The sequence below is a fragment of the Zalophus californianus genome, chromosome 3 (assembly GCF_009762305.2).
Source record: "Zalophus californianus isolate mZalCal1 chromosome 3, mZalCal1.pri.v2, whole genome shotgun sequence".
Classification (NCBI taxonomy): domain Eukaryota; kingdom Metazoa; phylum Chordata; class Mammalia; order Carnivora; family Otariidae; genus Zalophus; species Zalophus californianus.
This window is the reverse complement of record NC_045597.1, coordinates 115,076,483-115,093,111: the sequence shown is the minus strand read 5'-3', so window position 1 is coordinate 115,093,111 and position 16,629 is coordinate 115,076,483. Positions and strand designations below refer to the sequence as shown.

At 44.5% G+C, this 16,629-nt stretch overlaps 1 protein-coding gene across 2 annotated transcripts in view; it reads right to left on the bottom strand.

Moving 5' to 3' along the window:
- KIF5C (kinesin family member 5C) overlaps positions 1-16,629 on the bottom strand; it is a 147,908-nt gene that overhangs the window by 82,902 nt on the left and 48,377 nt on the right. For both annotated transcript variants that reach the window (XM_027589084.2, XM_027589085.2), the window contains exons 3-4: positions 10,000-10,073; positions 2,931-3,035 (exon numbers count right to left, since the gene is read on the bottom strand). In XM_027589084.2, coding sequence (XP_027444885.1) covers positions 2,931-3,035; positions 10,000-10,073 — 179 coding nt within the window. The remainder of the gene's footprint in view (positions 1-2,930; positions 3,036-9,999; positions 10,074-16,629) is intronic.

Sequence of the window (16,629 nt, the reverse complement as noted above, 5' to 3'; positions counted from 1 at the left end):
ACAGTGTGAAGCTGGGGTGTAACTCCATAGGTGAAACCTCATCCCTGCATCCTAGCTCTTGGACCTCTGGTTGGGGGCAGTGAAGCCTCCCCAACCAGTACTAGTCCTCACCCCTCAGTCCCGTTCATTACCTTGTCCTGGAGCCTCCTGACTTCCCAGTTCCTCTGAGATCTGGGGTCTTGGCTTCGAACCCTGGAATGTGTAGCTGGGCATCCCCTCCAAGTTGCCCTCTGCCTAACAACCTGAGCTTGCCAGATTATCTGTCAAACTCCCCAGTCACCAAGCCTCGTGCGTCAAAGACACATCTAGCTGACCTTGGAAAGACTCACTGCTCCTGAAACTTCTCCCTGTGGCTGGAATCCTAGGATCTGTTTGACCTCTAATCTTAAGACATCTCTAAATCAGCCTCCCTGTAGCCAACTCAACCCTGGTTCCAACCCATTCTGTGCATCTCAAAATTGTCTAGTTTCATTAAGACTCCTGTTATCTTTGACATGTACATGTGTCCTTATTTCCAGAGATTGCAGAGAACTTAATTACACTAAGAAGCAGTCATAAATTACATATTTAGCAAATATGGCAATTAAAATCCTGTTCACATTTAATATGAGAAGAAAAAAAATAACCTCTGATTTGTTAATTTCTTTTTACCACAGAAGATACTGGCTGCTTTTGGGGGACGGGGGGGGACGATTTTTTTTTTTTTTTTGTCATTTCAAATACTTTGTGAGACCAGGTGGAAGAAAAATAAATAGGTGTTCTTTTGCATTAAGACATAGCATGCTCAGAAATAACATTTAGAACCTCTATGGGGCTCACTTTAAGGAACAGATTTTCAATACTGCTTTAATCAAGCCTCTTTTTCTTGACTAAGACTGTCACTACTCAGTTCAAAATATGGAGCAGTCAATAGCTAGCCTGCCCACTTGCAATTATGATATATGAAATAAGTGAGCATAACTACAAATGCAGAACAGGAAGACTGTAAATTCAGCCCTGGAGCCTTGGGTGCTGTTCCTTCTCTTCCCAACACCCCCCTCTCCCCACCCTATGTTGGGGCTGTTCTTACCTTAATAAGATTCTACTACAAGACCCTACTTTGAGGGCAATAATTGGTTTAACATCTTATTCCAGGATTATCCCATAAGAACCCTACAGTAGTTTAAGGTATTTAAATGCAAACAGCCTTAAAGACGTAGTAAGCTCCTAAATCTTGATCCCATCAAAGCTACAGGCTTCTGTATCCTTCGATATAAAGAACCCTGGCAAGGAGACACCTGTGTTAGCCAACGAAGGGAGGAAAAGGATTTGTAAAGTAAAAAGACTTCCTGGATCTAATTTATGATGGAGCATGTAGCTGTTGCCTTGTTTTGATATAATTTAGGAAAGGTACATAGCAGAAGTAAGCAAGGGCGGAAGTTTAAGATAATGGGAAAGGTGCTGCATGTCGGGTTGGTCAGATCAAGAGTCTAATCTCAGCTCAGCCAATAACCGATGTGTGACTTTGGCCATCCAGCGCTATGTCTTGAAACTTCAGGTTCTTCATCTCTAAAACGATGGGCCTAGTGCACCAAGGTCCCTGCCTCAAAAGGCATGGTCAGCCTCTTGGCTCATCTGCTCTGCTCCAAGTCTTCTTCTTAGAACTGACCCTGTCTCCTCCCCATCCCCCGTCCACACCGTTCCCAGTTGCTGTGGTGGGGACACAGCCAGCCATGTGCATCCTGGACAGAGCTTGTCGGAGCTGGGGGCAACCCAACTGTAGGCTAGGCCAATGAGCCCCTTCCCTAGGGAATTAGGAATTGGGAATAAGGGATATGGAACAGGAGTGGCCATGGTGCCTTCTCCCCCTGCCCACCCCCCCAAAGAGATAAAGCAAGCAGAGAGAAATGCAGGGACTCTGACCGGGGTGGGGTTTCTTTTGGGTGTGATGAAAATGTTCTGGAATCAGATAGTGATCACAGGTGTATACTTTTGGGAATATAATAAAAACCATCAAACTGTACGCTTTTAAAAAATGAATTTTATGGTAAATGAATTATATCTTTAAAATGGTATAAAATGAATTATACCTTTAAATAAAATGAATTATACCTTTAAAAAAAAATTTTAAAAGGAAGAGCAGGGTCTGGATTCCTTGCTTTTCCACAACCCCTGAGCCCCACGCCTACTAACAAATTTTGTATCTTGTAACAACTTCCTCTATTTGCTTAAACAAGTGGCTTTCAGTTACTTGAAAACAAAGGAGTTCCAATGAATGTATCCTTAATATCCAGTGTTATAAATTAACAGCTATAGTTAAGAGAGGAAAAATCTCTCTTTCAATTCAAATTTAAGTTGGAACAGAGGTTCTGGTTTAAAAACAAAAACCAGGAAGGATAACACCCTTCCCCAACACTTGTCACAGTGTGCCCCTCAAAACACCAGTCCATCATAACCTCAAAAGGGGAAAAATATGTACACAGGCAAATAAGCCAGAAAATGTCATCTACTACATGTCCCCTTTGTAGAATTGGACTACGTAACAGCATATTAAACTTGTGATGAATTTAACACTGTTCAACAAAACATTTTCCCAGCTTATCTGGCCCCATAAGCCTTTTCCCTGATAGCCCACCTATTAATAATATGAGGTACTGTGTTCCATGGAACACACTTTGGGAAATGCTGTCCTAACCCAATCACGGACACATTCCAGTCATGTCTATAGAAATCCACTGGGTAAAGGGTAGAATTCAGATAACCATCAAGATGATTCCATCCTAAAGAAGGCTTTTATCTCGATATTTCCTTAGTTTTCACCTGCTTTGCTTACCACAGCATTTCATTTAAAATAGATCAAAACAATCTTTTATATACACATAAAAAGAGGAAAACTAAAACATGATTTGGGGCCCAGTTTTTCCTCTTTAGACTTAATCAATAGCACTTACCTTGATGTGAAACTCCAGGTTTTCATCCATGGAATAGATGTGGTCAAAGATGTCATGTGCAATCCTTGGGATGATCCCCATGAGTTGAGGGTCATGTAGCTTCCCCTAGTGAGGGAAAAACACAAGCACAGGCAGCTAAAGAGTGCCAGGAAACATGTGGAAGACAGAAGGAACCACACTGGTTTTCATAACAGAACTCTGTGGAAGAGGGAGCACCCCCCCCCCCCACACACACACACATACACTGCCAGATCCTTGGAGGTCCACCTGACGTGCGAACAGCCCAAAAGTTCATGGAAATAACTCAACGTGTTGCTTTTTACCCAGCAGGAGAGAGCTAGATGTTCTGTCAGGCTCTGGGGCTTGGAAATATTTGCTTCTGCTGCCACTCAGGGCAGCAAATCGGTGTATGTGGGTGAGGGTGTGGGTGGAAAGGAGGAGGGAAGGAACACAGGAGGACCAGGATTATATGGTGACTATCACACACTAAATGGGTCTTTGTTTTGAAATTTTTACAAACTGATCAGAATGTGTAAGTCCAAATTAATCTGCTTTAATAAAACCAGCTTGAGAGCTGAGAGTTTCATTAATGTCATCATTGCTCAAAAATTTTAATAATCTTATTCTAGAAATACCTTCAGTATCACTTCACAAACCAATCAAGAAAAGCCATTCTATCAATTTCTTAAAAGTCTATAATTCCCAGCCTGAAATGTTACAAAAAATTTTTAGCTGTTTCTTTTTTTAATTTTTTGCTATTTCTAATACTTAAATTCACTTGTAAGATATTCTCTTATTCTTTTATCCCTTTTCTCTACCAGAGAGCTCCAGCCCTCCCTTCTACATGCAGCCAGCAACCTCCTCCAACCCTAAGGAGGTTTGAGAGATATTTTATCCAAGGGGTGAAGGGATAGATGAATTTTTCTGTGACTTGAACTATTTTACTAAATCCATTTTTAAAGATCCAGATTTGCTGCTTCTGAAGACTTTCAAAAAGATATGCCATAGTATCTGAAAGCAATTCCTAAACAAGAGTTCTAGAAGTATTTAAACAGCAGCTTCAGCAAGGACTCCCAGAGAGCCTTCCTTATTCCCATGCTCCAAGTTCTGTCCTGTTCCATGTTAAACTGCGCATCAGTGCACAAACACAAAGTGTGCAGGTCTAAATTAATGACTGGCAACAGAATTCCCAGCGTTTTTGAAACCTTCAGAAAGTTACAAAACTCTAGGAAAAATGGAACTGGAAGAAAAGTACAAAACCCATTTACTCTTCACTCAGCAACCTTTACCAACCCTATGACTCATATCCTTGTTCTAAATCTGCCTGACACCTGGAAGATCTGCTTTGTTTTCCTCAATCAGATCTTCTGTATTCTTTGGGGGCGGGGGGGGGGGTGTTCACCACATAGTGCCTCTCTGACAGGCTGACTTTCAAGCCAACATTTGAGTTACCTAAAGCAAGAAGTCACGTGGACTCGGGCACTAACTCCAGGCCACAAAGCGCTTTACGTTATGAATCCTCCTTTGCACACCTGATCCCTAACCTTCCATTCTACTGAAAGCAAGGGAAAAGCTGAATTTAGATACATCTGGCCTCTGGCAAAGCTCTTTTACCTGGGAAAATGGGTATTCCCCTGGAATGCCCTCATGTGCTAAGAATCCTAAATCATGTGATGTGTTTATATGGCTTTTTGACTGAACAGTCCTTGAGGGCAAGATGGCCAGTGCATATGTATTTCTTCCCACTGCTTAGGACACTTAGTACAGTGCCTCCTGCATAGATTTATTGTAGAAGTTAAGTTAAGCAGTATAAATAAGGTGCTTAGAAACAATAAATGTTAGCATTATATTATTGAGCTCATATCAGGTTCTCATTAAGCAGTCGTAATGGTTTATTTGACCTGAAGAGTCTGAAAATACATTTCAATCCCAGGCCATGACAATATATCTTAGGAAAACAGCCCTAAATGACTGAGACTCAGAATCTCTCATATGTTGGTAAGCTTACTTCTCATAGGCCATCATAAACATCAAATATTGGACCCCACAGGCTCGGACTGTGCAAATTGCTGACAGAAATGACATGAACAGTGAAAACACAGATCTCTGTCCAGTCAAATGCTGTGAGGCCACTGGGCCAATCCACCCGAGAGCCTGAGGAGTGCCCCCCACGCTCCCCCCAGAACCCTTCAATAATCCATCACAATCCTTTAGCTTCTACTCAGTGGTCCACAGACAAAGGATGAGAGATAATCCAAAAATCATTTATAAATGACTCAAATCTGTTTCCCTAGATGCTTTCCCTTCCAAAAGATTTATCTTCCAATCGATTCCTAGCTTATACAAATATTGACATCCCTTTGTTTGCCTTTGTCAGGGTAAGAACCAAGGCAGAACCAGGCATGAGTCTGGGATACTCCCTGTGTCGTTTCCCTGAAGCCCACACCCAAAAATCACAGGAGAGGGAAGCACACGTTTATTTGCAGAAGGCACAACGATACCTCCCATTCCTACGGTCATAGAAGTAATACTCAAATCTACCACAGGTTTCGGGGCTGGGATGCTTGATCTGGCCCATAAGCCCAAGACTGGTGAGAACTGAGCCTTTATGTTCAGTAAACTGAGCCTGCCAAGACAATCTGTGTGTGTGGGGGGGGCGGGGATATGTGGTATATGGTGTGGCTGTGTGTGATGTATGTAGTATGTGGGTGTGCGTGGTGTTGAGGGGGTGTTGATGTGTGTGGTGTGGTGTGTGTGTGTGTGTGTGCGCGCGTGCGTGCACGTGAGCACACGTGGGGGGTATACGTGGTATATGGTGTGGATGTGTGTGATGTATGTAGCATGTGGGTGTGCGTGGTGTTGAGGGGGTGTTGTGTGTGTGTGTGTATGTGCACGTGTGCACACGTGGGGGGTATACGTGGTATATGGTGTGGGTGTGTGTGATGTATGTAGCATGTGGGTGTGCGTGGTGTTGTGTGTGTGTGCGCACGTGCGCACACGTGGGGGGTATACGTGGTATATGGTGTGGATGTGTGTGATGTATGTAGCATGTGGGTGTGAGTGGTGTTGAGGGGGTGTTGATGTGTGGTGTGTGTGTGCACGTGCGCACACGTGTGGGGGGGCATACGTGGTATATGGTATGGATGTGTGTGATGTATGTAGCATGTGGTGTGAGTGGTGTTGAGGGGGTGTTGATGTGTGTGGTGTGTTTGCATGAGATAGGTGTTCCATAAAGGTCTTCACTCTTTTTTGCAAATAAAATACACATCTACACATACACAGTAGTCACCTCAGGCAACAAAAGGTGGTAAAAAAGCAGAGAGCGGTAAAAATTCAGAGAACAAGAGTGCTTTCCAGCTGGGGTGATATGGGATGGCTTCCTTGAGGGACACCAAATCTTGAGAGAGGAGGAAGATGAGGGTGGGCAAAGGGGATGCAGCAGGGAAGCTGAGAGGACAGTAATGTAGCAAAGGCAGAGGAACTGAGGAAGAATAATGCCCTTCTAGAGAGTCAGGACAAGTTCAGTTGGCTGAAGGATCGGGATGGACTTCAGTAGCAAAGGAGTGTCCCACTTCATCACCTTTTTTTAACTCTCAGAAAACAAAAAGATCATTTTTATACTTGGATCCTACATAATCCTCTTCAAAAACTTCTCCCACTTCTGAATGTGGCCTTCTTGGGGCACGTGTGAAAGAAGAAACCAGACGCTGGCCATCAACCACAGAACAAGACTCCCTTTGTTCCAGCCCCAGGTGCCTCCTCAACCTCCCAAGCAGGACAGTTTCCTGAAACACTTAAGAGGGGAAAGCAGGCAGCCTGTCAGCTCACACGAGCACCAATGCCCTCGGACAGGCCCATTAAAAATCCCTCGGCAGGCTCGGTTCAGCAGTGGGGTGGCCTGCACCATTCCATGGGCTCCAGGTGTCCCTTTGAGCAGAAGGAAAAACAGCGTGTCTCCATCCATCTAAATCTGTGCCAAGGAGGGCCGTAAAGCCAGGCACGGGGCCCAGAGAAGCCCTTCCCAGCACCACAGGCCGAACAAAGGTCCAGCCCTCTCTTCCCCGTGTAGCCAGCACCCCCCAGCAGCCCTCCTTCAACCCAGGCCTGGGAACACTTGGCCACACACGCCCTGGGCCCAGTGCATGACGGTGTCCTACCAACCTTGGCATCAACACTGTCAAGTGTTTCATATTTTTACTGAAAATCCGCCTTAAATGCTCCATCTTCAGAAGCTAATCTTTCCAATTTCACGTAGGCTTATCTGTTTATTCTCCTCAATAGAAGGTAATGGAATCACCACTGGATGTCAGACCCAAAATGAGGGGATTAAAATGAAAAACAGCTTTAAAATGTGACAGCTCTGTCCATTCAGGGAGTTAACATCCCCTTCCAAAAAAGCCTTTGAAAGATCACAATGTATAATTCCGAATACATAAAATCCTTTCAGATGGTGCAAGCCCTGCAGGGTTTTTGTTGTTGTTGTTGTTTTTAATTTAATTGCATTCCAGGGTCCTGGATTTCTCAGTCTCCCACAGTCTCTACGACTTCAGCTCGGGGCTCCTCCTTTCCTGTTTTCGGCTAACATATCTCCTACCTTCTCTCCAATCTATACCCACTGGACAGAAAGAACCAGACTAAGTGTGTGTGTTGGGGAGTGGGGCTAGGAAAGGGCTCCCCTCCGCCCCGCCCCTTCCTCCTATGGGCATAAGTTCATGATCTTCAGAAGTCATGATAAAGAAAAGCACCCCTTGCAATCAACCTTTTAAAACTGACGTGGATGGAAAAGCTACAGAATTTAGGCAACTGTGAGAGTAACCTGCATTAGAAGCCAGTTCCCTTTAGGTCCCCCCGAACCCCTCTGGCTGAGCGGTGCTGCAGGCCTTGTAAGGCTCATGCTGTCAGACACCCAGGGCTCCAGATACCCTCATGTAACAAAACATTTCCGATTTTCATTTTAAAAAGCTGGCATACGTCTTTGCCATCTCCTAACACCCACTGATTCGCGCCCCACCCCCCCCAACACAACACAAACTAAGATTTTACTCTGGGGACAGGTCTCTCCTTTGATGGTTTACAATTTAAATTTCTGACATTGAGCAAATACCTATTTCCCAAAGACAAATTAATCCCAAAGCTAAAAAGGTCACTCTTGTAAACAGTCCTTATGGTTTGGGGGATTCTAAATACTGCATTTTTTGTTGTTATTTTGTATATTGTTTGGTAATGTTCCAAAAACCTAGAGACTGATGGACACCCTCATGAGATGCCCCCCCCCCCACCCCCCCGCTTAGGCCTTATGGCCTGTGAAGGAGCTTTTGTCATGGCTACTGGAGTTGCTAGTACTTAGGAAATACAGAACTGCAACTTTGCTAGTGCCGGGAAGGTTATAAGGGTCTGGGACCCAGTAAGAGACGAAGGCAAAGGGCCGTGCCTGCATCTCCAAGGTGTACTGCATAAGAATGGGAGATGCAGAGGAGAGTGTGGCCAAGGCTCAGGTGTCAGGGAACAGTCCTGCTCCGTCCAGAAGCAGTGGCAAATAAACCTTGTGCTTCCTTTAATCTGTGTGATCTCAGAGCCACTGTCCCCTGCAAAATGGGTGAAAGTGAGTCAACACAACAGAAATGAGATGCCCCAGAGTCACACACACACTTGAAATCGGTGTGAGCAGAACATCAGAGCCCCAAGAGTTTTAGCCTCGTGCCTTTGAAATCGCCTCTTCAATAGGAATGATTCATAAAGCTAAACTGATTCTGCAGCAGATGTCTCTCAGTAACATTCCCAGGAGGGTACCGTAAATGAAAATCCTAAGCCTGAAGGATCAAGGATTCATCTTGCCCTGCTGCTTGTAAGCTGAATTCCCCAAACTTGCTCTGCGCAGTGTCTTGTAACCATATAACCACTCTTCTCATCTGTCAGGGGAGCCTAGCCTTAGAAGAATATCCGGCCCTGAAGGGCTTACAGGAGGACAAAAGCAGGGAAAGAAGAGGTAAAGGGGCCAATTTTATCTGCAGACGTGCCTTGTCTGGAAGACAGCCTGGAGCCACAGGGCTCCACAGCCACAGACTTTGAGCTGGGCTCACACCTTCACACGCCCACAGAGGTCAGGTGTGTACGTTAACGACAGAGGATGCTGCTCGTCAGTCTGTACTCACAGTGTGCATGCAGGGGGCTGGCGTGGACTGGACCGCACAGCCCACACACAAGGGTTGGCCACGGTCATCCCGAGGCTACCAATTTAACAAATATTTTATCAAACCCCTCCTGGATGACAGCCGCTGTTCCATGCACTAGAAATAAAAATTTTCTCAATATACATTTTATCGATCTGAGGTTACTGTAGTGTGAACTGGGGTCAGAAAAGAAAGTGGGGTTTTCCTTCAGAAATGTGAATGAACAGGTGAACAAGACAATGATGATCTCTGAGCTAGTGAAGCCTACACTTTATATTATGGTGAAATTTCGCCCAGTTGTAGGATCTTCAGAATTCTCAACCAAATTTGGAAACTCAGAATTGCGTGAAATCATCCCATTTTAAGCACTGCCTGCAATTAAAAAATACATATAATAATAATAAATTAAAAAATTTTTAAAACGCATGGTGCAGGCCAAACAAAAATACGTCTCTGGGCTGAATTTGGTCCACAAGCCAACTTCTTTACATCTCTGTCCTACAGTTTTTTAATTTCCTCTGAGGAAACTCACCTCCCCGGAGTAGCCTTCCTTAGTATAAACGATTCTCACAACAGATTTTCTCAGTTGAGATTAGGGTCACAGTCCATAAAGATACTCACACCACCGTTTAGCTTACTGATGTCTTTTTTTATAGAATGTACTATATTACCATTTTGAGAGAGCTACCAACAAAGGATTTTTTTAAAATTCTGAACCCCTGAGATTTTATTATCATTATTTTGAAACTCCACAAATACAAAATAAATTGGTCAAACATGACCAGTCCCTTAACCACTCTCTCACGCGCAGTCAAGGGGCTGCATGCCCCTGAATGTGGCCGGTCACACAGTGCTGCTGAGCCCCCCAGAGAATGCCTCATGGCACGCCACAATCTTACCTCCATGGTGTGCGTTTTTCCTGATGAGGTCTGTCCGTATGCAAAAATCGTCCCATTATAACCTTCAAGGACATCTGCAAGCAAGAAAAAGAAATTAAAATTAACTCATTACTTTGATCGTATGCTAGTGTTGGTTCCATATTTTAAAAATTACATTTTCCAAATGGCCCATCTCATTTTTCACACAAATGATGTATTTCAACTCCATATGCATTTTAAATAGAATTGTGAGATAAAAGCAAAAACTGTTCCACAAATAAGAAATGTACTCACATTCCTACAGAATATATTAATGAAGAAAGAGGCAAAAGAAGAAAGAAAGAAAGAAAGGAGGCAGACACCCTCTCTCCTAGTAACATCAACATTAAGACAGATATCGAGCAGTACGCTTTCTTTTTAGCAGAAAGATACTTGAATTTTCTTCTCTAAATTGATCTCCTAAGAGGAGGAAGAAAAACATTATCAGTGTCCTGAGTCTCTGGAGTGAGATATGGAATAGACTTTCTTTCCGAAAGATCTGATTTGGGTCCGTTGAAACGCCGGTGCAGGTGAGCTCCTTGGGGATGTTTCTCTGGAAGGCCGTCTGGAGCCCCTTCAGAACAGAGCAAGTCCAGAGCTGGGGAGGACAGGGCCCCACTCTGTAAACCCAGCCACACGGGGACAATCCAATCAGCCCGGAAACCACCGGGGCCCTCACTCAAAGTTATGGCCTTTGTTTTTTCGGTGATTGTGCTAGCAGGACGGCCCAGGCCCATCAGCGTCAGGAATTTCTTTTAATTACACAATGAGCACACTGTGCAAAGCCCCGCACACGGCCGGCTGGCTTCCATCTCACACAGGGACGGGGGAGGCGTGCAGACAGAGGCTGCTTTGCACTGAAGATTATCTGTGGGGATTCCTTCCACGCAGCAGAGGTGATTAAAATATATTTAGCACTCGTTTCCCTCAATCCTCCTTCATCTGCATCAATATCACCAAAAGGGAAATAGCACATGATTAATATCCTTGACCCAACATCTCTACATAAGGGGAGGAAGTCTCATTCCTGAAAGGACAGTGGGGGCAACAAGAGGAACCCCCCCTCCTGAGGTGTCCTCTTCGGGGCCACTGGCCTTTTCACTCATCAAGCCAAGCCACCAGCTCCTTCCAGCTCAGGCCCTGATTAGGCTGGTTGGTTTGTGGTTTTGGCCTCTCTGAATCTCATAATGCCAGGTAATTTTTGTTCTTTTGTTAGCTTTTCTAAAAATTTTTTCAATATACATTTTATTGATCTGAGGTTACTGGAGTGTGAACTGGGGTCGGAAAAGAAAGTGGGATTTTCCTTCAGGAAGCTAAAAAACAAAAAAGAGAAATTAAGCAGCAGAATTTTTTTTTTTTTTTTAATCCTAACAGCCCTTGAGAGTTTGTGTCAAGCTATATTGAGAGAGAGGAGGGAGGGAGAGAATGTTCACACACATCAAACTTCTGGTTAATGGTTTCCTGGGGAAGAGGAAAAGCAAAAACTTGAAGACCACAGTGTAAGGGTTGGAGGTTCAAGCTTCAGTTTTCACGAAAATGCCAACTTGTTCAGAGAACAAATTCAGAGTGGGGAGCCTCTAAGCGACCATGAATGCAATGCACTTGAGGGACACAAGGAAAGAGGTTCCCCACCCTGCGGTTGTACTTTTAAAATTCTACATTCGTGGCATAAACAACTCCAGGAATGCCAGCCACAGTCACAGCACTAAAGCTTCTGTTCATTAGAAATCACACATCTCCCCCTAAACTGAACGGGCTTCCTTACCTTCAGCCCCTGTGTAGGAGGCACTCTGGGACCTACCGGCCCAGGCATTATTAGATCAGGGGTAAGGAGGCCGAGGCCAAGGTCCAGCTCCCTCTGCGGCTCCTAAGAGGCCACTAGGGACCCTGCAAGTGCACATGCACGCCAGGGGTGGCTCTGAGCAATGCGCCGCACCCTAAAGAAAACTCAGCTCAGAGCTAGAGTCCCACAGACAAGAGAAAACCCGGCACATGCTTCCTCCTCTGCCACGAAGCAGTGGGGCCAGGGCACCTGAATCAGGCTCCCCTGGACGGGGCCACACCTCCGAATCCAACCTCCCTAAGCAGAATGCACAATCCTACTAACTCCTAGTTAGCTACTGTTCCCCAAACTCCTGCAGGGTAAGGTCTGGGACACATCCAGGGAAACAAGAGCTCATGGAGGGCACCACTTGTTTTGGAGCAGGGGGCTAAGGAACACATGAGACTCTACTTGGAGAATCCTTGACTGTCGCTGCTATTTCAACACGGGGTGCAATTACTTTTTTTTTTTTTTTTTTTTTTTTTAAGGAAAAGAGAGCACATAAAACCCCATCAGAACAAACTCGGCTTGGTCTTTAAAGTACTATTTACAATCATGTTACAATTAATTCATTGTTGGAGAACCTATCTCTAGTGTTCAAGGTTGAACAGAGCCGATGCCCTCTATCAACTCAAGTGTGAATTAAATGGTAATTTTAAAAAGAAAAGAAAAAGCTCTTCGAACGCAGCATTCTCAATTTTCTTCCAAACTCCAGGTTGTGGGGGTTGGTGTGTTTAACCTCGTCTATGTTTGATTATCAGGGGAGAGGAGAAGCAGAAGGGGAAGTGAGCACACACAGTGCATTTGGGTTGGAGTGCTGGGATGGGGGAGGCCGGAGCGCCCGCCAAGGAAAGCAGGATGGGAGAGCGCCACACCGAGCCACACAACACCCCCACCCGACCCTAACAGAAAAACAGCCCACAAAAAGGCACTTTCATCACACTGAGTGACGGTTCCTGGGCCCAAGGAAAGCATTTGTTTCAGAGCCTCTCCTGTAGCAGAATGACCATGTCTATGCGCCAGCCGCAGAGCCAGGAGCCAGCTCGGCCAGACAGAATGCTGCTTTGTGACAGGCTCTGGCGTGATGTGATCTCAGCTCACGCCACACAGCCAGTGGCACCCCCAAAGACAGCACACGTCCGTCCGGCAACCAAGCAAACCCAAAGAGAGAGGCCACTGCAGGTGGGAAGACGAGGGTGAAGAGTGGGATACTTGAAAACACTTCTCGCCTCTTGCCAGTTTTCCATCCTAGGTTTTGCTAGTTCTGAGTCCAGATCTTGCCAGAGCAGAAGAGTTAGTTTCACTGTTGCATAAGACTCTGGGGACAATGTAATCATATGAGTTCCTGAGAAGGCTGTCATGGCCTCCTACCAACTCCCCAGGTAAAATGGTGGCCTGTCAGTGGCAAGAGTGACCGACAAGTCATCCCTGCCTTGGGATCCTAAGGCTCTGGCTGGCCAACCAAACTCTTCAAGTGGACATACGCCCCCAGGCAGACCTACCGCACACTGGTGGCAAACCAGAACGGCGGGCCAGCCAGTCTGAGGGGAAGAGCTCTGCTGCATCTTCAGAATGGAAATGCATCTCGCTATTGGAAGACAGGCAGGGCCACCCCACAGCTCTGGGACCGCAATCTCTATTCTCTCCCCCTCCCCCGTTTCCCCACCGCCATTCCTATCCCTGTCTTTTTGCAATGCTTGGTCAATAGTCCATATGGCCTGATAGAAAAGTAACAACTCATAAATTGTTACTAAATGCTCATTATGAGCTCACCAGAAAAGTGGGGGAAGGATAGTGCAGAAAAATTCAAGGAAGACAGGCAAACTCAGGCTCAAGTTCCAGCCTCACCACCCCCTAACTGACCTGGCCAAGTTATTTGACTTCGAATTCCTCCTTAGTACAACGGGAACAATAATGCTCACCCCTCATAAAATTGTTGAGACTTAAAAAATACAATAACATATGTAAAGTGCATAGACAGTGCCTGACAGTTAACGGTAGCCAAATATATATATATTTCTTCTTAAGAGTCACATATCATGTAATAAAGTAGATCTTATAGTATTCTGAGCTTAAAACTTGTCAATGAGTCCACATTGCCTGAAGGGTAAAGCCCATCCATTTCCACCAAACTCTGATCCAGCCTATCTTTTTAAGTCCCAGCCCCCAGGTACCCTGCAACACCCTAAATCTCCCAAACATGCCATATAATCTGTGTCCTTACGCTTTTGCTGTTCTTTGTGCTTGTACAGCCCTGCTACATTCTATAGTCTTCAGGACCTATCCTTTCCAAGAAGCCTTCCTTAATTTAATTCCCCAATCCTCATCCCCACTCACCAAAATCGGTCCCAAGTGACTTTCTTCTGTGATCCCACAGCATTTTGCACACGGCCACCTTAAAGCACGTACTACCCATAGGTATACCTACGGATGCATCTGTCTCTTTCCCTATACGTGAAGCTTTTTGCAGACAGTCTTACACATCTTGGTGACTCTAGTCCGTATCAGTGCTTACATCACACGGTAAATACTTAACATCCTTGCATAAAGGAATGGATAAAATAAACAACCAAATGAATGAAGCCTAAACAAATTACATCTAGAGAACAAGGAACCACCTTCTCTAGCCCTGAAGAGTCCACATCTAGTTAATTTGAAAGGCAAATGTCCAGAGTGACTTCTGTAGACTAGGACATAGGTCCCCGTACTTCCAACAATGACGAGCAGTAACCATGGTTTTTAATTCTTAGCGCGTCCACAGAAACCTTCCTATTTACCATGCTGAGAGTCACAAATCCTATAAGCTCTTCTGGAGGAAACGGAGAATTCTACATACTCTTTCAGGCAACATTTTGAAAAACACACACCAGACAGAGATGGGAGTGTGGGAGGTACCAGAATTCTACAATCAAATGTTTGAAATATGTTTTGAAAAACCCAGTGAAGGTGAAGGGAATGAAAAAAACCAAGAGAGAATAAAGCCACCCAGTTAAAAGGAATCTTCCTGATCTCAAAAACATTAAGGGTTCAGATAGCCTTGAAAGAAAATCTCACCAGTCCACCACATTACCATGAACTGCGGGAGCTGCGGTGACCTTCAGAAGTTATCTGATTGAATTCCTGGCCTCTAGAAAAAGAGGCCCCTACAGCACCACCTTCCTTTCCTGATTTAAATAGGACTTGTCATGGCAAAAGAAACCTCAGTTGTACCCCTAGTAACTATTCCACCTTGCTGATGCAGAAATAACACGGCCACTTCCCCTCATGCTAGCCTCAGTGGATATTTAAAAAAGTTAAATTAGGCCTTCGTCATCCCCTAATAATTTCCTTTCAAGGAAGAAGAAAGAACTCTTTATTGTTACAAAATGAGTATGCTCACATTACATTTATAGTGTCTGAAAAATATCAGTTTATCGTGTCATGTCAGAGTCTAACATTACCCTAAATGGTTTTCTTTGTGGCTCACCATATATTGGGCCTCAAGTTATCCAGTTAGGTCACATCTTCACAAGAACTTTCCAAGGACTGCCTATTTCTGACATTTCAGAAAAACCAGACACTGAAAGAGACCCAACTTCTCCAGTAATGAAGACTGAAAGATTATGATTATTTGTTAATCACAGGATTTTTAAAAACTGGAGTGCATCCATCTCTAATTACAACATCAACTTAGAGATGTATTTAAATGGACCTCATGCTTGGCACAGCACGTGGTAAATACTATTTGGTTCTGATAATGGAAGGGGAGAGAAAAAGAGGGAAATTATGGCTCACATGTGATTAATCTTACTTAAATAAAAATAAGGAAGAGTCTGCTAATGGAAAGGAAGGAAGGCTGCCTAGGAGCAAACTACAACAACACACTCCAGAGAGAGAGAGAAAACATTTTTAGACAGGAAGAGATACAAAGAATAGAAGTAGAGAGAAAACAAACATTACCACCAGATACAGGCCCACAGTATTAATTCAAGAAAAGCCCAAATTCAGGCATGTTTTTTCTCTTCTGTTTTCTGTAATAATCTTACTGTGAAGACCCTCAAAATTAATTGATGTCTGCAACCGGAATTTGAACAACCATACACCTCAGCGAGGAACATTACATACTGACAGCATCTCCCACGCAGGTGTCCGGGGTCAGAACTAATCGAACAGATGCACCCAGGGCTGGCTTTCATGAATTTCAAATAGTTAGGTTAGTCAGCTCAGCTTCCAAAAACAAGCACATCTTGCACGACAAGGTGCTTTTTGAATTCTGTTTTTGCTTTTTTGCTCTTTAAATCTACAGCTACCTATAAAGGTGGCAACATCAGGACATTTGAGAGCACAGCTGTCATAGCATTCAGAGTTGAAGGATAAGGTTCGAAGACGAAAAACAAAGTAGCAGGAGATGCCCCTCGGCTCTGGCCAGATGGCAAGCTCCCCCAAGGCAAGCTCCAGCCTGCCCCTGATTTGAAAGGGCAAGGTAGAACAATGTGTAAATTGCTTCATCTCCCTGCTGTGATTTTGACACAAATCCTTCAGGGCCAAGGCCAGTCCCAGAGGAAACAGCTGATCTCTAAGACAATTTTAGGCTTCAGGCTATCTATTTGGAGGAACAAATGTTGGTATCTGGGTGGAAAGGTTGAAAGTGGGTTAGACGAAAGTATATTTAAGGAATGCTGAGTAGCAAGAACAGCTCAGTAACCAACAAGGTGATGTGATTTTATGATTCTGCAGAAAATTCCTTGGTGCCCAAGAATTTTCCACGTGTAAGGCCTCTGCCTGAAGAGACAGATGAACAAAATAAATCA